General features: G+C 39.6%; 1 protein-coding gene across 3 annotated transcripts in view; it reads right to left on the reverse strand.

The window, feature by feature from the left end:
* Positions 1 to 6373: 6373 nt before the first annotated feature.
* The window catches only part of PDK1 (pyruvate dehydrogenase kinase 1), a 42396-nt gene continuing 26938 nt past the window's right edge, over positions 6374 to 21831 (reverse strand). For 2 of the 3 annotated variants that reach the window (XM_061435250.1, XM_061435242.1), the window contains 3 exons: positions 14852 to 14962; positions 11618 to 11731; positions 6374 to 9053 (listed from right to left, as the gene is read on the reverse strand). In XM_061435250.1, the coding sequence (XP_061291234.1) occupies positions 8913 to 9053; positions 11618 to 11731; positions 14852 to 14962 (366 nt within the window). In that variant the 3' untranslated portion in view covers positions 6374 to 8912. Of the gene's footprint in view, positions 9054 to 11617; positions 11732 to 14851; positions 14963 to 19662; positions 19869 to 21831 lie in introns of those variants that run through there. The other variant, XR_009740077.1, reaches the window with a different exon arrangement.

The raw sequence follows: 21831 nt of genomic DNA on the forward strand, positions 1-21831 counted from the left end.
CTATTTTTAGTTTTTTAAGGAACGTCCATGCTGTTTTCCACAATGGCTGCACCGATTTACATTCCAACCAACAATGTACAAGGGTTCCTTTTCCACATACCCTCTCCAGCATCTAATTGTTTGTAGATTTTTTGATAGCCATTCAGGTCAGTGTTATGTGATGCATCATTGTGGATTCGACTTCCATTTCTCTAATAATTTGTGATATCAAGTGTCTTCACGTGCCTGTTGGCTGTCTTCTTTGGAGAAATGGCTGTTTGGGTCTTCTGCTCATTTTGTGAATAGGTTGGGTTTTTTGATATTGAATCATTTGAGCTATTTGGATATTAACCACTTGTTGGTTGCATCATTTGCAAGTATTCTCTCCCATTACATAGGTTGTCTTTTTGTTGATGGTTTCCTTTGGTGTCATATGGCCTCAGACACATAGCCAACATGATACTCAACAGAGAAAAGCTGAAAACCTGTCAGCTATGGTGTGGAGTGGGCTGGTGCTAGGGCCTGGCTGCTGTGGCTGCAGGAATGGAGGTGACTGTGCTACCACTTGGGACTTAAGCTGCCTGCACACAGGCCTCTCCCAAGACCTGTCCACCCCAGATCTGGCCTCAAGTTACAGTGTGGGGTGGGTGGCCCTAGAGAGCTCCCACTGGGAAACAAACCACTATGTATTCCTCTCCAGGGACTGTCTGCCCCGAGATATGCATGGCACTGCCCTGTGTGTGGGCTGACAAAATCCCCCACCACGTGTGCTGACAGTGGGTTCCTATGCTGGACCTGTCCCCCTCTGCCTGTGCTGACACGGGGCTCTGAGGTTCAGCCTGAACCACACCCCAGGCCCTCTAGGCTGTCTCCACATAATTAGACAGAGTCCTATCCCAGGGCGTCTATGCTGGAGATTTAATGTCTACCTGCTCTACATTCTAGCTGCCCTGCTCCACACACCTTTGGGACTGAGAAGGGTGGTGAGGTGGCAGCTGTCAGCACTGGTCTCTCTCCACTCGGATTGCTAGCAAGGCAACATGTACACACGCCTTGCAAGCAGAGTCCGGGCCACTCCAGCTTCTCTGACTCACAGACCTCCCAGCAGGCAAGGGGGCTCCCCAGGGCAAGAGCCTGCCCATGTGGACCTTCCCTGCTTCACAGATCCCTTCCAGGGGTGCAGATCCCAACCTGATGCCTTTTATTTTTTGGTCCTATCCAGTTACACGAAAATCTTTTTTCAGCTTTGGTTGTGTAAGTGGTCTTTTGCTGGTTTTCAATTGGTTTTATGGGAGAATTGTTCTACATGGAGGTGTATTTTTGATGGGTTCATGGGGGTAGGTGAGTTCTAGGTCTTCCCACTGCACCATCTTGATGCTCCCTCCCCTAAGTGGTTTTATATCTGTAATAACAGAATTTTATGCTCACACAGAGTATAATCTGGCTCAGAGGGTCTGGGCTGATCTTGAACCTCTTATAATTGCTTAATAATGTCATCTCCTGTCTGTCATTTTGGAGATGAGTGGCAGAGGGTATCAGAGATGAGTGCCCCAAATGATGCTTGGATAAGGACATAATCAAGATAAACCTCCAGATTCTCAGTTAAAGCAGAACTAGAAAAGTAGTCTGATCACACCAAATTGTGGCACAAGACAAGAAAATTCAAACAGCCCTGGGGTGAGACAGCAGAATGATACTGTTGATCCCTCCCAAGTGAAGTAAACAACGGGTAGTCTAGGTGGAGAGGGCCAGAAGGAAAGGCATGGTCAAGTTCATGGCAGCCCAGCATTAGCCTGGACATTTACTCAATTATGAACCACATCAAGGACCAAGTCAACACAGATGGAACTATCTTATTCTGCTATGTCCAGTCCTCAGTAAAACCCCAGAAGCCACGATTTGTTTTGAGGAGACATACTTGAGATTTGAAGGGTGAAATGTATGAGCAATGAACAACTGGGAAAAAAAGATTTTTTAAGGATATTTAGAGATGGGAATACTAGACCACCTGACCTGTCTCTTGAGAAACTTATATGCAGGTCAGGAAGCAACAGTTAGAACTGGACATGGAACAACAGACTGGTTCCAAATAGGAAAAGGAGTACGTCAAGGCTGTACACTGTCACCCTGCTAATTTAACTTATATACAAAGTACATCATGAGAAATGCTGGGCTGGAAAAAGCACAATCTGGAATCAAGATTGCCGGGAGAAATAGCAATAACCTCAGATATGCAGATGACACCACCCTTATGGCAGAAAGTGAAGAGGAACTCAAAAGCCTCTTGATGAAGGTGAAAGAGGAGGGTGAAAAAGTTGGCTTAAAACTCAACATTCAGAAAACGAAGATCATGGCATCTGGGCCCATCACTTCATGGGAAATAGATGTGGAAACAGTGGAAACAGTGTCAGACTTTATTTTGGGGGGATCCAAAATCACTGCAGATGGTGATTACAGCCATGAAATTAAAAGACGCTTACTCCTTGGAAGGAAAGTTATGATCAACCTAGATAGCATATTGAAAAGCAGAGACATTACTTTGCCAACAAATGTCTGTCTAGTCAAGGCTATGGTTTTTCCAGTGGTCATGTATGGATGTGAGAGTTGGACTGTGAAGAAAGCTGAGTGCTGAAGACTTGATGCTTTGGAACTATGGTGTTGGAGAAGACTCTTGAGAGTCCCTTGGACTGCAAGGAGATCCAACCAGTCCATTCTGAAGGAGATCAGCCCTGGGTGTTCATTGGACGGACTGATGCTAAAGCTGAAATTCCAATACTTTGGCCACCTCATGTGAAGAGTTGACTCATTGGAAAAGACTCTGATGCTGGGAGGGATTGGGGGCAGGAGGAGAAGGGGACGACAGAGGATGAGATGGCTGGATGGCATCACTGATAGACTCCAGGAGTTGGTGATGGACAGGGAGGCCTGGTGTGCTGCAATTCATGGGGTCACAAAGAGTCGGACGTGACTGAGTGACTGAAATGAACTGATAGTAGCTCCAAAAATCAAATACTTATGTTTAATTCGAATATGTTCAGAATCTGTATGCTGAAAACTACTATTCCTTTCAGTAGTAGGAACTGAAAGGAACCAAAATCAATCTAAATAAATTGAGATATATTATGTTCATAGACTGAAAGTGTGAAGATGTAAAATTTCCCCATATTGATCTACAAATTTATCACAACCAAAATCTCAGTAGGAATTTCCCAGATACTGATTTTAATATCTTTTTCCATTAATAGTGATAAGGGCATCAGTTTTCTAACCAAATTATAAACAAAATTTCCTTTACTATACCCTTAGCAGTTCCCTACTTACAGGATAGTCATGTATTATGCTAAATCATTGCAATCATCTGCTGCATTATTGCAAAACACTAATGAAGTGCTCCAGTCACTGATATGAGGTTATTACTAGCTGACTTTGATGTGTTATTCCAGGACACACATCCTGGAGACTGGTTCACCATCTAGGATCACCAGAGAAAGTATCCCGTGGACCTTGCTTAAGGGGCCATCCCAAGTTCTCTTTGCCCCATCATTGCTGAAAAGTGCCACAGCTCCCAGGATTGGGTCCATGCTTCCCACCACCAGAAGATAATGGGATGTTAGTGGAGCTGCTATTACTTGCTGTTATCTCCCATGATCCTCCTGTGAAGTGGATATGAAGATAAACACTACACACGCGTATCACTTCCTTGTATTAACTGGGACTTTTATTACTTACATGTTCCACTGGGTAAGATCCTTAAAACTGAGATTTCACCAAAAATAAGTTAACAAATAGAAATAGGACTTCAAGCTCATGGGTATACCCCACTAAGTACTCCAAATATCAGGAATGGATCACTCCTACCCCTTAACACTCTAAGATAATCAAATTACTAGCTATATCTGACTCCCTACTCATACTTAACCAGTTTAACCTCTCCAGTTGGTCCTTTCGATGCTGAGCAGTTTATCCCACAGGCTTTAAAACTCTTGCTATTCAAAGTGTGGTCTATGGGTCAGCAGCACCAGTATCACCTAGAAGCTTGTTAGAAATGTAGAATCTCAGACTTCATTGCAGACCTGCTGAATGAGAATCTGTTTTACCAAGATTTCCAGGTGATTCACGTGTACATTAAAGTTCGACAGGCATTGCTTACAAGGACTTAGCTCTACCTTCCCATTGGTTAACTAAGTCCTTGTGAAGACACACTGGGACCCAGTAACAATAATCAAGGTCAGCTGTGCACCACAGAAAATGAACCATCACCAATCTAATGATTGTTCCTACTGGTTATTTGGTTGGTCACTGAGGGTCCTTTTTGAGATGAAAGGGAACTTTTTCTCCAGAATTTAATTTGCCACTCCACAGCTAGAGAGGGTTGGCTTTATCAAACAGATTCATTGATGAGCTCTAATAGCTTCCTGTTAGCACCTTTAGAATTTTCTATGTATACCATCATGTCATCTATGAAAATTGAGTTTTACTTCTTTTCCACTTTGGAGTCCCTTTCTTTCTTTTCCTAATTTCTGTGGCTAGGACTTCCAAAACTATATTGAATAAAAGTGGCAACAGCAGACCTTCTTGTCTTGTTCCTGATCTCAGAGGATATGCTTTTAGCTTCACACCACTGAGAATGATGTTAGCTGTGGGTTTGTCATATATGGTCTTAATCATGTTGATGTATGTTCCCTCTATGTCCATGTTCTGGAGTTTTATCATAGATGGGTGTTGAATTTTGGGAAATTTTCCTGCATCTACTGAGATGATCATATGGTTTTAATTCTTCTAGTTTGTTGATGTGGTGTACCATACTGATTCATTTGTGGGTACTGAAGAATTCCTGCCCCCTGGGATAAAGCCCACGTGATCATGGTGTATGACCCTTTTAACACATTGTTGGCTTTTACTGGCTAGTATTTTGATTCTTTTTGTGTCTATGTTCATCGGTGATATTGGCCTGAAACTTTTTGTGGTATAGGAATTTTATAGTTTTGAAGTGCTGACAATATTCTATGTGACAACTGTAGCACATTGTCTTGATTTGTCTTGACTCATAGACTTGCAGAAAATTAACTGAGTGAATGTAACATTCAGATGGAAGTTCTCTGGTTGACCTTACTGGGATGAACATTGTATAGTTCTGCTTAAAAATCTCCTAACAAAGTAAAACATAGCTGCCACTATTCCTCAGTATAAATAACAGCTTTTCCAAGACAAGTTCTGCAGCAAAAACTGGCAATCTTGCTCCAGGATGAAAGGACTTAGAAACACATTCCAAACTCCACTAAAATGGAACCTCTGTTCTGAACGTAATATAGTTGGACTAATTATAATATTGGCACCAGTGAGGAAAAGTGTTAATAGTAATAATAATGATGATAATATATTATTTACTATTTGACAAGCACATGCATATATGAATACAGACTAAATCTCATGTTACACAATTTTCAAAAACTGGCATGCTTGTCTCTTACTGTTAGAAGCCTATGGTTAATGACTGCTGAAGGAATGTGCAGAGTGTGTGGTATGATATGCCTAATTCTCTCCAAATGTAGAACAACAACAACAACAAAGTAGAAGAAAAGGTGCAGTAGTTTAAGAATGCCAGAACCAACCAACCAGTGGTGTGTTCTTTTCTGATATATATAAAGTTCTTCACACCACATTTTTTCAAGTGCACTGGGTTTAGCTATAAGAAAATTCATTTGGGGGCCAGAAATTAATCACATACAGTATGCTGAAAAAAAGTTTCTTCAAGAAAAGCTGTGGGCAAACCAGCCTAACACAACTCTCATTACTCATCTGTTAGAACTTCACAGTTACAGCACAGTAATTGGAGGTACAAGTTGAAGTTGGTTGATTTGTTTTTTGGCTTCCTCTCCAATTGGCTGCTCACAAGGCCACAACGGGCCCATAATGCTAGAAGTCTTCTCCCTGGTCTTTACGTACACAGTCCTATTATGGAACTTGTTGGTTTCAACAATGAAGGGAAGATTGATGGTCTCATCCCATCAATCAGGAACAGGACAGGGACCTATCTTGGATTAAAGGAGTTTAATTCTGACTCACATACAGCTGGTACAAACAGAGGGCAATGCTGGTTAAATTAAGCCTTTTCCTGTATACTTATGCTGTGAAAACTTATTCAAAGTGTACACTCACTTAACCTCTCAAAAAATCACATGGCAGAAGATGTTCATTTATGTAGTAAGTCAGTCATCTGCAGATGTGTGGATAATGGAAATCTAACATAACTCAAACGATACAAACTCTACCACTTGCTCTTGCCATCAGAATTTGGAAATCTCAATTCAAAACACTTCCTCTACCAAGCGTAGTGAGGGGCAGTATGAGCCACCTACCTGCTACTTCTTGTATATTTACAAAATGCTGACTCTTGATGAGAAGAGACCTTTATTTTTAAAACAATTATATTTTTAAAAACCTAAATTGGGTCACTTTATTTTCAGGATAAGAGTTGATCCATGTTTTCAATTTATTACCATACACAAAACATTTTATTAAAAAAAATAGGGTAGACTGCCACTTCAACATCTTCATGTAAAAACTTCACAGTGCAAGAAAGTGATTAAGTATGAAGACATCTAAAGCCAGCTAATATTTTAATTATAGGGCAGAATATTTTTTTGTGATTCTTCCTAAAAAATGTTGGCACACTCATTAAATGCCCAGGTTACAAAAATCACTTAGTATCACTTCTTACCCTCCGGTATATTTTAAAAATCTACAAAGCATCATATTAAATGCTGGTGGGAAAGAGAGTGTAAGACTCTAAAAAACTAGCACAGTAATTTAAAACCAACTAGGAGAAAGCACCCCCTCCCCAAATACTTCTGTATGTAATCTTCTGTCCCTTAACCACAGTAACAAAGTAAAAAACCATTATACCTTTAAAAGAAGCTAAAAAGGAAAAGATTTCACTTCTCCTTTGAAAACACCACTTCTTACCTCTTAAAGAGAGAAATTTTCACTTTGGGTATGTTGGGGGGTTGTTTCATAAATAAAAATATCAAATTTATGTCAGTTGTACAAATGTTTCATTTAGGAAACAAAGCAAACACTTTGATTCAGAGGATTTTAAAATATTTCATCACTACAAGAAAAGTGTAATTTTAAGCTAAAAAATTGTAACACATTGAACTAATATCCACTGGCATATCCTATTGTTTCTCATAAAATGCATAATTAAGGAGTAATAGGTCACATTAGCTAATCAGCCCCGGGCAAACCCCATACACCTGCAGCCTCAAGATCCTCCTTCTTACCTGAGGGTCCAGGGCTAACAGCCCTTTAACGTCCCTTCCCATTTACAAATTTGTGTAGAATTGTTAAGCTTACATAACCCTTTGGAGAATGAGGTGTCTCAACTTGTATTTTCCAGATAAATTTCCCCATTTAAGTATTATAGCTGTTCTCTAAACATTTAAAATCTTACTTTAAAATTTATTCTCAATATATTTCCCTGTCAGCTTAAAAGATGAGGGAAGACTAACAACTTAAGTCTCGCGGCATCCTGGTCTCCTCGGCTAGGTGGCTGACAGTGATTGGCAGATACTGCTTGAGACCTGACTCTATCAGGGCAGCTTTGAGCCATACTCTGAGTCTCAAAACGAAGGTGATACCACCTGTTTGGTATTTCTTAAGCCTGACAGAGTTATCATTATATACAGATATACCAAAAATTTGTATATTACAAATTACCATATGAATGCAAATGATTTTTGTGATAAGCCCAAGGTGACTTTCTTTCCTGAGGAAGTATAGATATCCTGAGGAAGTATAGATAGATAAGTTTTATAACATGTTTTTCGTCAATACTTGTGCATTTATGGTTTTAAACCTTTGGTTCCGTGACTCTCCTCCTGTTGTCAACCTGTCTCCTGCTTCTAATTATGCTTCTAATTGCAACATTTTGTGTCTCTTAGAGTCCAGAAGTCTGACCTTTCCATAGATGAAAACCAAAACCTACAGATCTGTTGCTTTAGCAAATGTGGTATCTTCATTACTCACTTTAAAAGTGTGATTTTCTAACTAGGCAAGGCAACAGACGCATCTAGGAAGTGTTGTAAAAATTGAGATTTCTGGGCTACGGCTATAGTCTGATTCTGTATGTCTAGAGTAAGACCCAGAAAAACCTTCTCAAAAGCTCCCCCAGGTAATCTCAACAATCATTAGTATAGTTTCTAGGACTCAATGTTCTGCCCTCAATTTCTTAAATTCAATCTAGAATTTTAGCAGCTGGTTGTTTTTAGTACAAAAATTTCCCACTGCATTAATCATAAGCACATTCAAAGTAGGCTGCCCATGATCTTGGCTTAACTCCGTAGGAAACTAGTCATTACAATCCTTTGCAATAAAATTAAAAAATGATGAATTAACTTCAGAGTGAAGACAATGCATGTAGATGCTGAAAGGTGGCTGGCTGTACACTTACAGGGTGCCTTTTTGCTGCCTTAATCGCAGTCTGAGGATCATTCGTATCGCATTTGTCGTTACTAAATAAAATCTGGCAGAACTCCTCTAAAACAGAAAGATGGCTAACCGGCTACTCAGTATTAAGGAACTGTTTCTAGCAGACATAAAAGTATTTTTAAAAAAACAACCACACAGCTTCCTGTAGAAATGCAGACTTTCACGCTTCTGAAGTCTATCGTAAAGAGAAAGTTGACCAAAACTACTGTTGCTTAAAAATATGTTCAGTTAACTGTGAAAATATAGGTGTAAAATAGGTACAACTTCGTCCTTTACGAGATTCAACAAGTGTAAATGAAATTAATCTTCCACCTATGCTACCTATCCAAATAGTTAACTGCGAACACGACGCATGAAGTATTTGGTATAACGTAGTTCTGATACCACCCCTTCCAAATTTAATAAAAAGCCACATCCGGATTTTCCCAGGGGTCCCAGTGCGTCTAGGCACTGCGGAATGTCGTCATGTCTTTTGGCTCTCTGCTGGGGACGCACCAGTCGTCAGCCTCGTGGTTGGTGTTGTAATGCTTCCAGGCCGCTTTGTTATACACCGGGAGTCTTTCTATCGATTCTGTTGACAGAGCCTGGGAGGAAAAGCAGGAACTAAGTCAGGCACTTTTTGGGGAATCTATTATTTGAGAAAAATCTACAATGGCAAAAAGTTTTACTACAAATTAAACCATACTCTATATTGGATTTGTATTTTATCAATCATAAAACTATCTACATACATTTTAAACTAGAGCACACATCTGAAACGTGTTACTTACTAAAAGCTTATGGCAACTGCTTAGCGTGCATGTTGAGTTTATTGCATGCAGTATTCTCTAACCAGCCTAGAAGTTGCTGGTTTTGAGTTTTACACAGTGTCATAGACATTCTTATAAAATCTGATCAACAGAAGTTCATTTTCAACAGAAGTTTAAAAAGTCAGTTAAGTGTAAAAGCACAAAAATTCACACAGGTACCTTAATATATGTAATGTAAAAGCACTTAATGAAATCTGGGCTTGAGCCTGTGTCTTTTCCTACCATTAAAGTCACCAATTTTAGTTATAGCATATGTGATTTCCACATCATGCACAGCTGACCCTCGGCATCACTCCCAACCCCACTGGATACCAAAATCTGCCGATGCTCAAGTCCCGTATATAAAATGCTGCAGTATCTGCATATCATCTACACACACCCTCCTGCAGACTTTAAATCACCTCAAGATTAACTACAATAGCTAATACAATGTAAATGCTATACAAATACAATAAATATGTAAACAGTTGCTGATGTGCAAGAAAAGCAAGTTTTGCTTTTTGCAACGTTCTGGTATTTTTTTTCTTCAAATATTTTTGATTCATGCTTGGATCTATGGATGCAGAACTCGGGGATATAGAGGGCAGACTGTAATTTCATGTTTCCAACATTATCGCCATTAAGTCACTGTTCTATTTTGGCTTCCTGTGTATCACTGAGATAAACTATGTTCCTCATTATCTTCAAATTAGGATATGCTGTTAAGATTTCAACTTTAAGCAAAAGGTATTCCCTAAGATGCAGAAAATATTAAACTAGAAGTTTAATTCCAGTAATGGTAAGGAAGGATATTTTAATTTAATATTTAATTCTGTGTGTTGGGGGGGGTTGTTTCATATATAAAAATATCAAATTTATGTCAGTTGTACAAATGTTTCATTTAGGAAAGAAAGCAAACACTTTGATTCAGAGGATTTTAAAATATTTCATCACTACAAGAAAAGTATAATTGTAAGCTAAAAAATTGTAACACACTGAACTAATACAAATCATCCACTGGCATATCCTATTGTTTCTCATAAAATGCATAATTAAGGAGTAATAGGTCAAAGATCTTTTCCCAAGTTCTGTCACATTAGCTAATCAGCTGCGGGCAAACCCCATACACCCGCAGCCTCAAAATCCTCCTTTCTTACCCGAGGAAATAATAAAAATATTACACAGAATATTTTTAATTATTCTGTAAGACCTCCTGTATTCTATTTTTTTCCAAAATGGAGCTAAAAATCTTTCACCTATACTTATATTTTTTTTATGCCACAACTGCCATAACCCCTTGATCTATAACAAAACAAATAAAAACATTATATTTGATGATAAAAAAGGCAACATGAAGGCAATATTTTTAAGTTCCTCACAACTGAGATGGTTGAGAAAGAAAACTTTTATCTTCAAAGAACAACATTCTCAGACAAATTTACTTTTTCTAATGTAGTCTTCAGCATTTCCTATCAAATAGGTGCCATCTAGTGGCCAGAATAAGAGTAACTAGAGTCACTAAAAACGGAGGCACCTCCACCAGTCCACAGCTGAACCAATGCAGCACGCTGGTGGGGCTAAGGGCCTTCTGTCCCTGTAATAGACACTGATGTGTCAGATAAACACATGGAACATCCCAGGTAAGTCTGCTTCCACCAGGTGAGCTATATGCCTACCAAGGGTCCCCTGTAACTGTTCCTAAATTTGTTAGTATATTTAAATCTGTCCCTGTAATTTAATCTAAATATTGCTTTTAACAAAGCACACAAAAATGTAGGGGTGGTGTGGGGGGAAGGTTCTCTGAAAACTAAGATGACGTTTCATAAAGACTTGTGAAGGAAAGTTATATAAAAACTGCTGTCAAAAAAGAGAAGACAACTGTAAGAACTGCATAAAAATCAGTAATGATTATGCACTTGGCTGTTTCTTTGATTAAAGAAACCAAAACAATGTACTGTAGGTATAGCTTCTGTAAGAAAGACAATTAAAACTTCAATCTGAAGACCCATATGCAAATGAAGGGCCTTAGCAAGTATATCAAAGACTGGTCAATCAACGTCCATTCATGTATCTTAAACTACAAATTTAATTTTAACATAACTTTTTGACTGCCCACTTTAACCCAGTTTTTCTTCTACTAACAATCATAGTCCTGATCACTATGGGTAAGGGCATTTCTTTCCCACAAAGAGATCATTTGTCAAAACAGATGAGATCCTTGTTTAAAAAAAAGAGAAAACACAGATGTTTGTATTTTAATAGCATGAGGTAGAAGAAAGTCTCATTACAGTTAAATACTGGTATCTTACAATCAAAAAGTCCCAGAAGTACCATTAAGTCCAGAAGACTATTGTCTTTACCTTAATGTAAATGACTGCATCTGTCCCATAGCCCTCTAGGGAATAGAGCTTTAGATCTCCTTGGAAATACTGCGCATAAAGGCGTGATATGGGCAATCCATAACCAAAACCAGCCTGTTTGAGAAAAAATGAAATTTTATTCAGAAAGCCACACACTGAAATACTTCTCTAATTAAAATAATGCTACTGGAGTATCCCAGGGCTATCGGGGCCTGCATCTAAAAGACCTGTTAATACTTAAGTAGTGAAAGTGATCAAGCTGCAGCCTAGCTGAGCACTGTATTAGATGGCTTCCCTCTGGTCATTTGAAATTCCTTTTTCCTGTAAAACAACCTGTGGGGGTCTAGAAAGAGGATGCTTCTCTCTTCTTTACTGGCCTGCTCCAGAGTATCCCTATACTGCTTTCGGCAATATCATTTAAAACATGTTCTCTCTTTCAGGAGCAAGAGTAGAAAGACTTGGTGGCAACCTCACAGATGCATCTCACGACTTCATACCATGAATACCATACTCAGCCTGAGTCCTGAACCTGGAGAGATCCCTAATAGGTCGACTCTCTTAATACTCACTGACAGGTCATCTCCCCCACTTAGAAATCTTCAAAGCACCCCAACACCCACCAACCCTCACCATCTCCAACCCATTGCCTTGAGATAAAAATCCAAGCTTCTAAAAGAGAGCTCGAAAGATGTAACAAGATCAGGTGTGTGCCTCCCACTTTCCGGTCCAGCTGAAGCTGTGTCTTTGCTCATTCTGTTCCCTGTATCCGGAATAGCCTTTACCTGGATAAATCCTATCAGTTCTTTAATATGAAGCAGAACATTTGGATAAGTGTAAAAAAAAAAAAATTTTTTTTATCACCAACTTAGTTGTTTAATGATATTTCATATAATAGTTTAGTGAAGAGTGTATGTTGATTCAGGAATCGGTGCTAGTAACAAATCCAGGCTCTGGCCTTACCTACTGCCATCATTTTTTACTTGACTTTTTAAACCAGAGTTTCAGTTTGCCCCTCCAAATAAACTACCCATTCTCCACATTTCCCCTTGTCCTGGGAGGCTGGCCTGAGTTGACGGGAGCAGACTTCTGTGGCCTCTGCTTATGTGTCTAGCCGATGGGGAGCCCAGCAGGAGTCTTGCAGGGAGCCATTCAGGATCATCATCCCCTGCTCCTGGGCAGGCTAGGCCCTGGGGAGTAAGCAGCTGCTCTCTAACACTCCCTTCCGGGTTCTGCTGACTTGTCTTCCCTGAGTCAGGTGGTGACAGCTCTGCTGCTGCTAGCCTGGATTCCTGTACTATCCCATCCCTCTTTCTGTAATTTGTCTCTTTATAGATAAGCCTTTCATGAATTATCATAATTTGAACTATCTCTTTCCAAGTGAGACTCTGACGGGTACATTAACTGGTTCCACTTCTGCACGAGCAGGTGGCTCAGGATCCCGTAGTACCCAATCTACTTCATCACTGCCTCTCCCTCAGCTACACGCCTGTGGAGCCCTCAGGCTTCCCTGTAAGTAGTTAGAAGAAACTAACTTTCTTTAACTAATGCTAACTAACATCGTGGGCTTGGCCCACTGCTGGGTCTGCACAGTGTCCCCCACCAGCCAAACATGGACTGCCCTGTCACCACAGCCTCTCTCGGGACCAAGCCCAAAAGACAGGACTGAAAGCAAATCCTACCAGTGGGTGGAAATCGAACTGGAACACCTACATGGCCCATGGGCAGCAGCAAATGGGCTGGCTGGTCAGAGACTTGGAAAGAACAAAACTGGATAACTGACGAGGAAGAGGGAAATGTGGATAGTCCTCTTTGAACAGCTTACGGCATGAAGACATTCCGTCCCTGCAGATGCGCACCTGAAGGCACCCACATGAAGGCAGCTCTCAGTAATCAGCATGACCGGATGGCTGCCCCAGTGCTTGCTTACTGGTCCCCTTACAAAGGGGTCATAATAGCAGGGGTCATAATAGCTCTGTGAAAGCTCAACCACCACAGGCTTACCCTCGGGAAGGCTGTGTAGGTGTGTGGGCAGCCTGTGTCATGTCAACCCTCCTGTTTTTCTTAAAAATTCACATAAATCTTGCATCCTAAACAACTCTTACACAGCATTTACTATGCGCCAGGTACTATTAAAAAATGTGTTTACATATATTAACTCAATCTTCACAATAATTCAATCTTCAAGGCTGGGGAAATTGTGGTACTGAAGGGTCAATACTATTCCCAAGGCTGAACAGCTAGGGTGTGGTAGAGCTGAGAATGGAACAGTTTAGAGTCTGGATGAGTACGCTATGCTGCTCTCCACAAAAATTCTACAAAATTTGTTTATTACAAAAGGAGCATATCCCTTTTCTCCACTTACAGTAAAATTGGAATCTAAGAAGATACTCAAGTTTATTTGACCTTTTCTGTCCTCGGGCACATGGATGCCTACCCATATCTCAACTAGAGCAATCATTTAAAAGGTTTGGTAAGACATGAACCGTATTGCAGCTATAGCTACAGAATCTGTGCTGTTTAACTAGAATGTGCTGTGCAGTTTGAATGAAGTCCTTGCAGTGACTTCCTAGGAAAGAGTCTAAAATAAACCCATCTTAGACTGTTTTTCACCACGCTACAAAATAAGCCCAGGGTATGCGCCAGAGAACCTTCAAAGCCTCAAGCAACGAGAGATTTGGGTGAGAGATTTGGCAAAGCACTTTTCTGGGGCTGGAGGACCAGGACTGAGTCCATTCAAAAGCTAATCTTATTAACCTGAAAAGAGGTGACTGATTTTTTTTTTTAAGCCATCAACACAACTGTTATTTGAGCCACAGGTGGTTAAATTGATTAGAACTCTAGTATCACTTCTGAGCCTCAAATATGTAGTCTTTCTAATTACAAGTACTTGAGGGGAAAAAAAAATTACCAGAGATTCAATCAGCGTTGACCAGATACTAGTACAGCTAGTAATTTAGACTTCACATTAATAACAGTTTATCAAAATGTGGTTTACCACATGGAAACTACTGACACACCACTATCAAGCTTGGCAATAAGAACTCTAAAACTCATCATTTTTAAAAAAAGCATTTCAAAAACTATAAATTTAGGGGAAGGTGTTGTTGCTGTTTTTCTCTAATAGCTTTCCTTCATCCTGTTTGTGAACCCCACACAATGGCTTAACTGATTTATGTGGTAACCTCTTTTTTGGCAAGTCACACAAACCCACTTCACGGCTTTTTGATCACATACCAGGGGCACTGCTCGGGACGTCTCGACACGAGGCCGGGGTGCAGTGGAGTACATGTAGTTAAAGAGTCGGTCGATTTTCCTCAGAGGAACACCACCTCCTCGGTCACTCATCTAGGGAGAGAGAGGATTATGCCCTCGGACCAAGTCCCAGAAACAGCAAAATACCCATTCATGCTGTGTCACCATTTAACTGTGGCTGACGAGCCCTGCTTTTCAAAATGAATACCATGCGATCCAAGTTACAAACATAAACATTTCCCCCACTGCTGGACTTAATCCCTCTAATACATGGAACTTTAAGATATAAAGAACTCCACTGCGATATAGATTTTCAATGCTGTTGTTTAGTGACTAAATCATGTTTGACTCTTTTGCAACCCCATGGACTGTAGCTTGCCAGGCTTCCCTGTCCATGGGCTTCTCTGGGTAAGAATACTGGAGTGGGTTACCATTTCCTTCTCCAGGGGATCTTCCCAGCCCAGGGATCAAACCCGCATCTCTTTTGACTCCTGGGTTGGCAGGCGGATGCTCTACCACCGAGACCCCCGTGAAGCCTGCTTTCAATGCAGTGGTTTTGTGTAATTCCTGCAGTACACTAATGATGCAGCACACAATGGGGAAGAGGTTTAGCTTATCTTGGATAACAACAAATTTGTAATTCCTCTCTGGCAGGCAGTTTGGCAATCTGATTAAACATGCGTGTACCCTTTGACCCTTAATGCTTATCTTAAAATTATGAGAAAAGCATGCAAAGTATGTATGAGAATATCCATCATAGCACTGTGTAGAACAGCTAAAACTGGATTACCACCTAAACGGGCTATTTAAGCAAACTAATATACATTCTAAAATAGAATACTATTTTGCCATTAAATATTAGTATGTATTGGCATGGGATGGTCATAAAATATTGTTAAGTAGCAAAAAGATGGAGAAGCATTTATAACATTCTAATTCCATAAAAATTACAGAAGTCTATATTGAAATATAACTCTATTTCAATGGAATTATAAGTGATTTTCTTCTTTGGGGGCTTTAGTTTCTTAATTTTTTTCCACAATTATTTCTATTATGGTAAAAAAAAATACAATTTTCATTTTCAGGGAGGAAAAAATAGGACCATTTCATTGTGTTTTATGAGTCTCATCTACAAGTAATTTCACAGCATAGTCTCCCAGACAACTTTCTGGTGAGTTATAAAGGACATAGTTCTTTGTATTGTTCTTATGTTCTTTTCCAACTCAAATCATATGCTATACTGAATTTGGTAATTTATTTACAGATTGTCTTCATTAGGTTTTTCTTCAATTAACATGGAACGTATTTTCCTAGCTTGTCTTGAGAGTCTTTTGGACTGCAAGGAGATCAAGCCAATCATTCCTAAAGGAAATCAACCCTGAATATTCACTGGAAGGACTGGTGCTGAAGCTCCAATACTTTGGCCACCTAAGGCGAAGAGTCAACTCAGAAAAAGACATGGGTGCTCAGAAAGACTGAGGACAGGAGAAGGGGGCGGCAGATGATGAGATGATTGGATGGCATCACCAACTCAATGGACATGAACTTGAGCAAACTCCAGGAGACAGTGGAGGACAGAGGAACCTGGTGTGCTGCAGTCCATGGGATCACAAAGTGCTGGACACGACTTCGCAACCACACAGCAACAACACATTGTATAGCTTTATCTTCTAATCTACTATAGCCATTTTCTAGTCACAAAATCTAAATTGATTCTACTATCTATAATATTAACATGGTTGTGATATTCAAACAAACCTGCTTTTAACGTATTGACATATAGATAAAAACCATACTGAATTATATGTAATAAAAAGTCAATTTGAATGGCTTATAGTGTTAGTTGCTCACTAACAACATATAGTTGAGTTTTTTTAGTCTCAAAAACTTTCAGTTCAGCTCAGTCACTTGCTCAGTTGTGTCCAACTCTTTGCAACCCCATTAACTGCAGCACACCAGGCTTCCCTGTCCATTACCAACTCCCGGAGCTTGCTCAAACTCATGTCAGTTGAGTCAAAAAACTGTGTGTGTGTGTACATACACACACACATATATATTACTCTCACAACAGAAATTCACAGATATTTTAATTTTTAAAATAAAAATCTGCTTTGAAATGCCATTTGAAGACTTGCCTCTGATATGTCTATAATTAGATAATTACAGTATAAAAATACACAAGAACATTATTAGGAACTTGTATGTAGCATTATATTTGAAATTGTTCTTGGCTATCAATTCAAAGCCATGTGAAGAGCTTTATTTTAGTAAGGTGAATAAAGGGCTCTGGGTATTTTCTGAAATGCATCAATTTGTTAATTATTCATCCTTCAATTTAATGCTCCGCTACATATTTATTGGTAACATGAATCAGAAGCGTGGTTCTACAAATATTAAATAAAAAACAAATTAGAATAGATACTAAGATAAGAAGGTACAGTTCAATAAATACTTAGTGATTTTCCTTAACCTTCTGGCCAGAAGCAGTACAGCAATCCAGCAGATACGACACAAGAAGTGATTTCTAGCCATGGGACGGTAGGACAAAAGCAGAGTGGAACAGAAAGGCCAAAGGGGCCTTTGAAAAGTGTCATCTCATTAGAAGTAAAGGGGTCATCTAAGCCATAGGAGCATAGTTAAAGAATGATAAAGGTAACTGCTTTTGCTCTGTAGCCAAAAATGTAATAATACATTGCAACCAAACCTGGGGCCAGTTTTTAAAGTGGTCAAAGGTGTTTCCACGAAACTTGTTAACAGATCTTATACCAGAGAACCTGAGTTCTTTGGGGAAAAGGGAAGGAGGGAGTAATAGAGAGACAGACATTTGGTCTGTGTATCTTCAAGACAAGAACGGCACTCTGATGACAAATATATTGTAAAAGAGATGTGGAAATTTAAAAACCTCTGAAGACTATTTGAAGAAAAATGTGAGAATCATAGAAACACAAGACTATGCCAAGCGAAAGGGAAGAGATTGTGAAAGTGGAGGGTGGTGTGGAGTCATGTCAACAGGAAGGCGGAGGAAGAGAAGTTTGCCAATTACTTTTAAAGTTTTCTCCTTGGTGCATGAAACCACCACTTCTCAATGTCATCCAACCGAGACCTGCCATCCCTAATGTCCTGTTTCTCATAACACTAGGCTCCCTGGCTAATGTATGTGGATTTTCAGGTCCAAGGGAAATGAATCATTACTAACCTGATGACAGTTCTGAAGGCAGGAAATTTACTAACCTTGAACTCACCCATAGCTCCCGAAGTTTCTTATACAACAGCTTTTTCAAGGTCAGGTGTGTAAAAAAAAAATTGCCAACAGTGAATGAACCAAGATGTGTAAGTTTTAATTTATCAGATATGTGGTGCTAATACTTATGCCACTTACTGCAAATGGACCAAACACCAAGTCTGAAAGAGCAGTTAGACTTGTAAGTTAGAAAAAAAAATTCTAACTTAGCAGAGGCATAATAAGTTAAAAATGTCAGTAATTTGAACAGCGAAAAGAATGGGGAAAAAAATTCCAGGCTTTGATCCTGAAAGTCTACAGTAAGTGATGGGGTTCAAAGCTCTATATAAAGAGCTAACAAGGGTAGATGAGTCATGCAAACTGGATTTGAAGAGGTAGAGCCTAATGCAGCTAAGACCATTTACAAACACTTCTGGAACAGTCTGTTTAAGACCCTTATGAGCTTTGCTTTTTTAAAACAGCTTGATGAAAATATAATTCACATACCATACTATCCACCTGTTTAAAGTGTACTACTCAGGGGCTTCCCTGGTGGGCCAGTGGCTAAGAGTCTACGCTCCCAATGCAGGGGGCCTGGGTTCAATTCCTGGCCAGGGAACTAGATCCCAAATGCCGCAGCTAACAGTTTGCATGCCATGTGCTGCAATTAAGACTCAGCACAGCCAAATATACATAAACAATGAAATTTTCAAAACAGTGTACAACTCCGTGGCTTTTTAACAAACAGGCATACTTCTGAGATAGTGCAAGTTCAGTTCCAGACACCACAAAAAAGCAAATATTGCAATAAAGCTATTCATTTGAATTTTTTGGTTTCCCAGTACCTATAAAAGTTATGTTTACATTTATACTGTAGTCTATTAAGTGTGCAAAGCATTAGGCCTAAAAAATGTACATATCCATTAATTTAAAAATAAAAAACAAAAAACCAATTAGAATAATATCAAAGATCATTGATCACTATAACAAACATAATAATGAGAAAGTTTGAAATATTGCAAGAATCGCCAAAATGTGACACAGAGAAATGAAATGAGCAGATGCTGCTGGTTAAAACGACACTGACAGACTTGGTCAACGCAGGGTTGCCACAACCTTCCATTTGTAAAAAATGCAGTATCTGCAAAGCACAATCAAGTAAAACAAGGCAAGGTATGCCTGCATTCATACGTATGTGCAACCATTTCTCCAGTCAATTTTAGAATATTTTCATTACCTCAAAAAGAAACCCGGGACTCGTTATTGGTTACACTAAGTAACCACTAATGTATTTCTTGTCCTTATATATTTGTCTGTTCTGGACATTTCATATAAATGAAATCATATATAATGTGCGGCCTTTTGTGTTTAGTTTTTTTTACTCGACATATTTTTAATGTTGCAGCATTCACGTTGTAGCATGCACCAATACCTCACTCCTTTTATGGGCAAATAATATTCCACTATATACCACATTTTTGTTGATTTATTATTCAGCTGATGAACATCTGGGTTGTTTTTAGCTCTTGGCTGTTGTGAATAATGTTACTATGAATACTCACTGCTTAAATACCTGTTTTCAAGCTTTGCGGGTATATATCTAGGAGTGTCACTGCTGGGTTATCATGAACATTTCTTTACAGCAAACAGGCAGACTCCCTTAGCAAAGCCTGTCTACCAGCACAGAACGAGTCTCTGAGAGCCTAAGAGCTCAGTGAATACTGATCCATGCAGTGATGGATGACCACAAGTAATGGAACGCAACTGCAGACCAGCATGCTAAAGCACATGAAACAGAAGCAGAAAAAGGTATGAGAAAGACCATGCTGTAGCATAGCTGTTGTCCCAAAGCAGAAGACAGGCAGCTTATTTTGAATCAAATAAACCTTAATGGGCAAGTAGCTGACACATAACTAACCAAAAAATATACACATATTAACATCTGGACTGGAAAAAAGTGACATATTCATATTAGTTTTTTAGCTAACAGATGATACTGCCATATATTTATTTGTGATCCATTCTTTTATATGAATAGCCAAGAGGGATAAATAGAAAAAAGTTCAGAGGAACTAGTCGAGAGAGCTGAGGCATATTAATTTTTTAAAAAGCAACTAGTATTACTATCCTCAGAGTGATAAAAGAAGAAACCAGGACAGAATGCTATGAAAAGATAATAAAAATAATAGTTCCTGGGAAATTTATAATAATAGAAATAAAAATTCAATAAGAGTTGGGAATTCAAAGTCAAGAAATCTCAGAGTAGAATGAAAAGTTAAAGACATAAAAATAAGAGGAAAAGATAAGAATAAATTAGAGGGCCATTTCATGAAGCCCAGAATTTTTGAAATATAACTATCAGAAAGATAAACAGAAAAGAAGAAAGTACCAAGGAAACAGTGGAAATTCTAAAAGTCCCAGCTCAATGGGTACAAAAAGGCCACTTCAGGTCACATCATTATGGAATTTCACAACAGAGCTGAAGAACTTAAACTTCACTTAAAACTGGTCAGACACAAAGAAACAGGAATTTGAATAAGCATTGCTGCTGCTGCTAAGTCACTTCAGTCGTGTCCGACTCTGTGCGACCCCACAGATGGCAGCCCAGCAGGCTCCCCCGTCCCTGGGATCCTCCTAGCAAGAACACTGGAGTGGGTTGCCATTTCCTTCTCCAATGCGTTAAGTCTTCTCAAAAGGAAGAGCAGAAGTAATGTCAGCAGAAACAGTGGAGAAAGGAGCTCCAAAAAGTCTCCCATCAAAGCACCAAAGCAAAAAGGCACAAATCGTTAGAACTCTGGAAATTAACCACAGGCTTGTAGCAATAAGGGGAGTATGTACTCAAGAAAAACAACAATGAGCTTTGCGGTATTTTAACTTGGCTTTTCCCGACCTCCCATCCCCACTACCAACAACTTGCAATCAGAGTGAAACCAGCAGCCTGACAGCCACTGGAAACACTCGTTCTTTGACCTTTGACCTGATTCTGAGCTCCTTAATGCAAAAAGTCTTGCATGCTCCTACTCCCCATCCTCAGAAACACCTATCAAAGACAATTAGAGGTAACTGATTAATTTGATGGCTGCCTGAGGCAGTCTACAACAGTTAAGGCAAATAACAGGCTACCCAAAAAACTTAGTCGGAAAAGCTAAGGAATGAGATGTCCATAGGTGCTTAGAAAAACTCAAGGATATCGGGGAACCTAGATGGTCATGCTCATGCTCACGGCCATGTTTAGTAAGGACCTGAGAGAGTCTAAGCATTCACCTCCACCTGACCTTGAAGCTCTGTACAAGCGGAATGTAAAGGTTAAGTCAAGAATTGTCAACAACCTGATTCAACATTGAAGGTGTGTTCCAAACTGCACACAGAATCCCTTGACAAAGACTGGGCGAAGGCATTTAAGGAAACTTCAGTTCAATCATTAGTTGACCACTAACCAGAAAGCACACACAACAAAGAATATAGACTTCACAGAATTAGTTTCAAAAAGTTACTAAACAAACAATGTCTAAGAACAAAGGAGAAGCTCCAGCAAGACGGCAGGAGGGGCTAAAGTGCATCTAGAATCAAACCCCATACCTGCCAGAAACGCTCAGAGGGCTCAAACAAACCTTGCGTACACCAGGACCCAGAGATCCCACAGAGATGAGACAGAACTGTTTGAATGGCTCCCGTGGAGGTGTGGGTCAGCAGTGGGCTACCGCAGGGGCAGGGGCTCTGGGTGCAGCAGACTTCGGTATGA

Source organism: Bos javanicus, chromosome 2 (assembly GCF_032452875.1).
Source record: "Bos javanicus breed banteng chromosome 2, ARS-OSU_banteng_1.0, whole genome shotgun sequence".
NCBI lineage: Eukaryota > Metazoa > Chordata > Mammalia > Artiodactyla > Bovidae > Bos > Bos javanicus.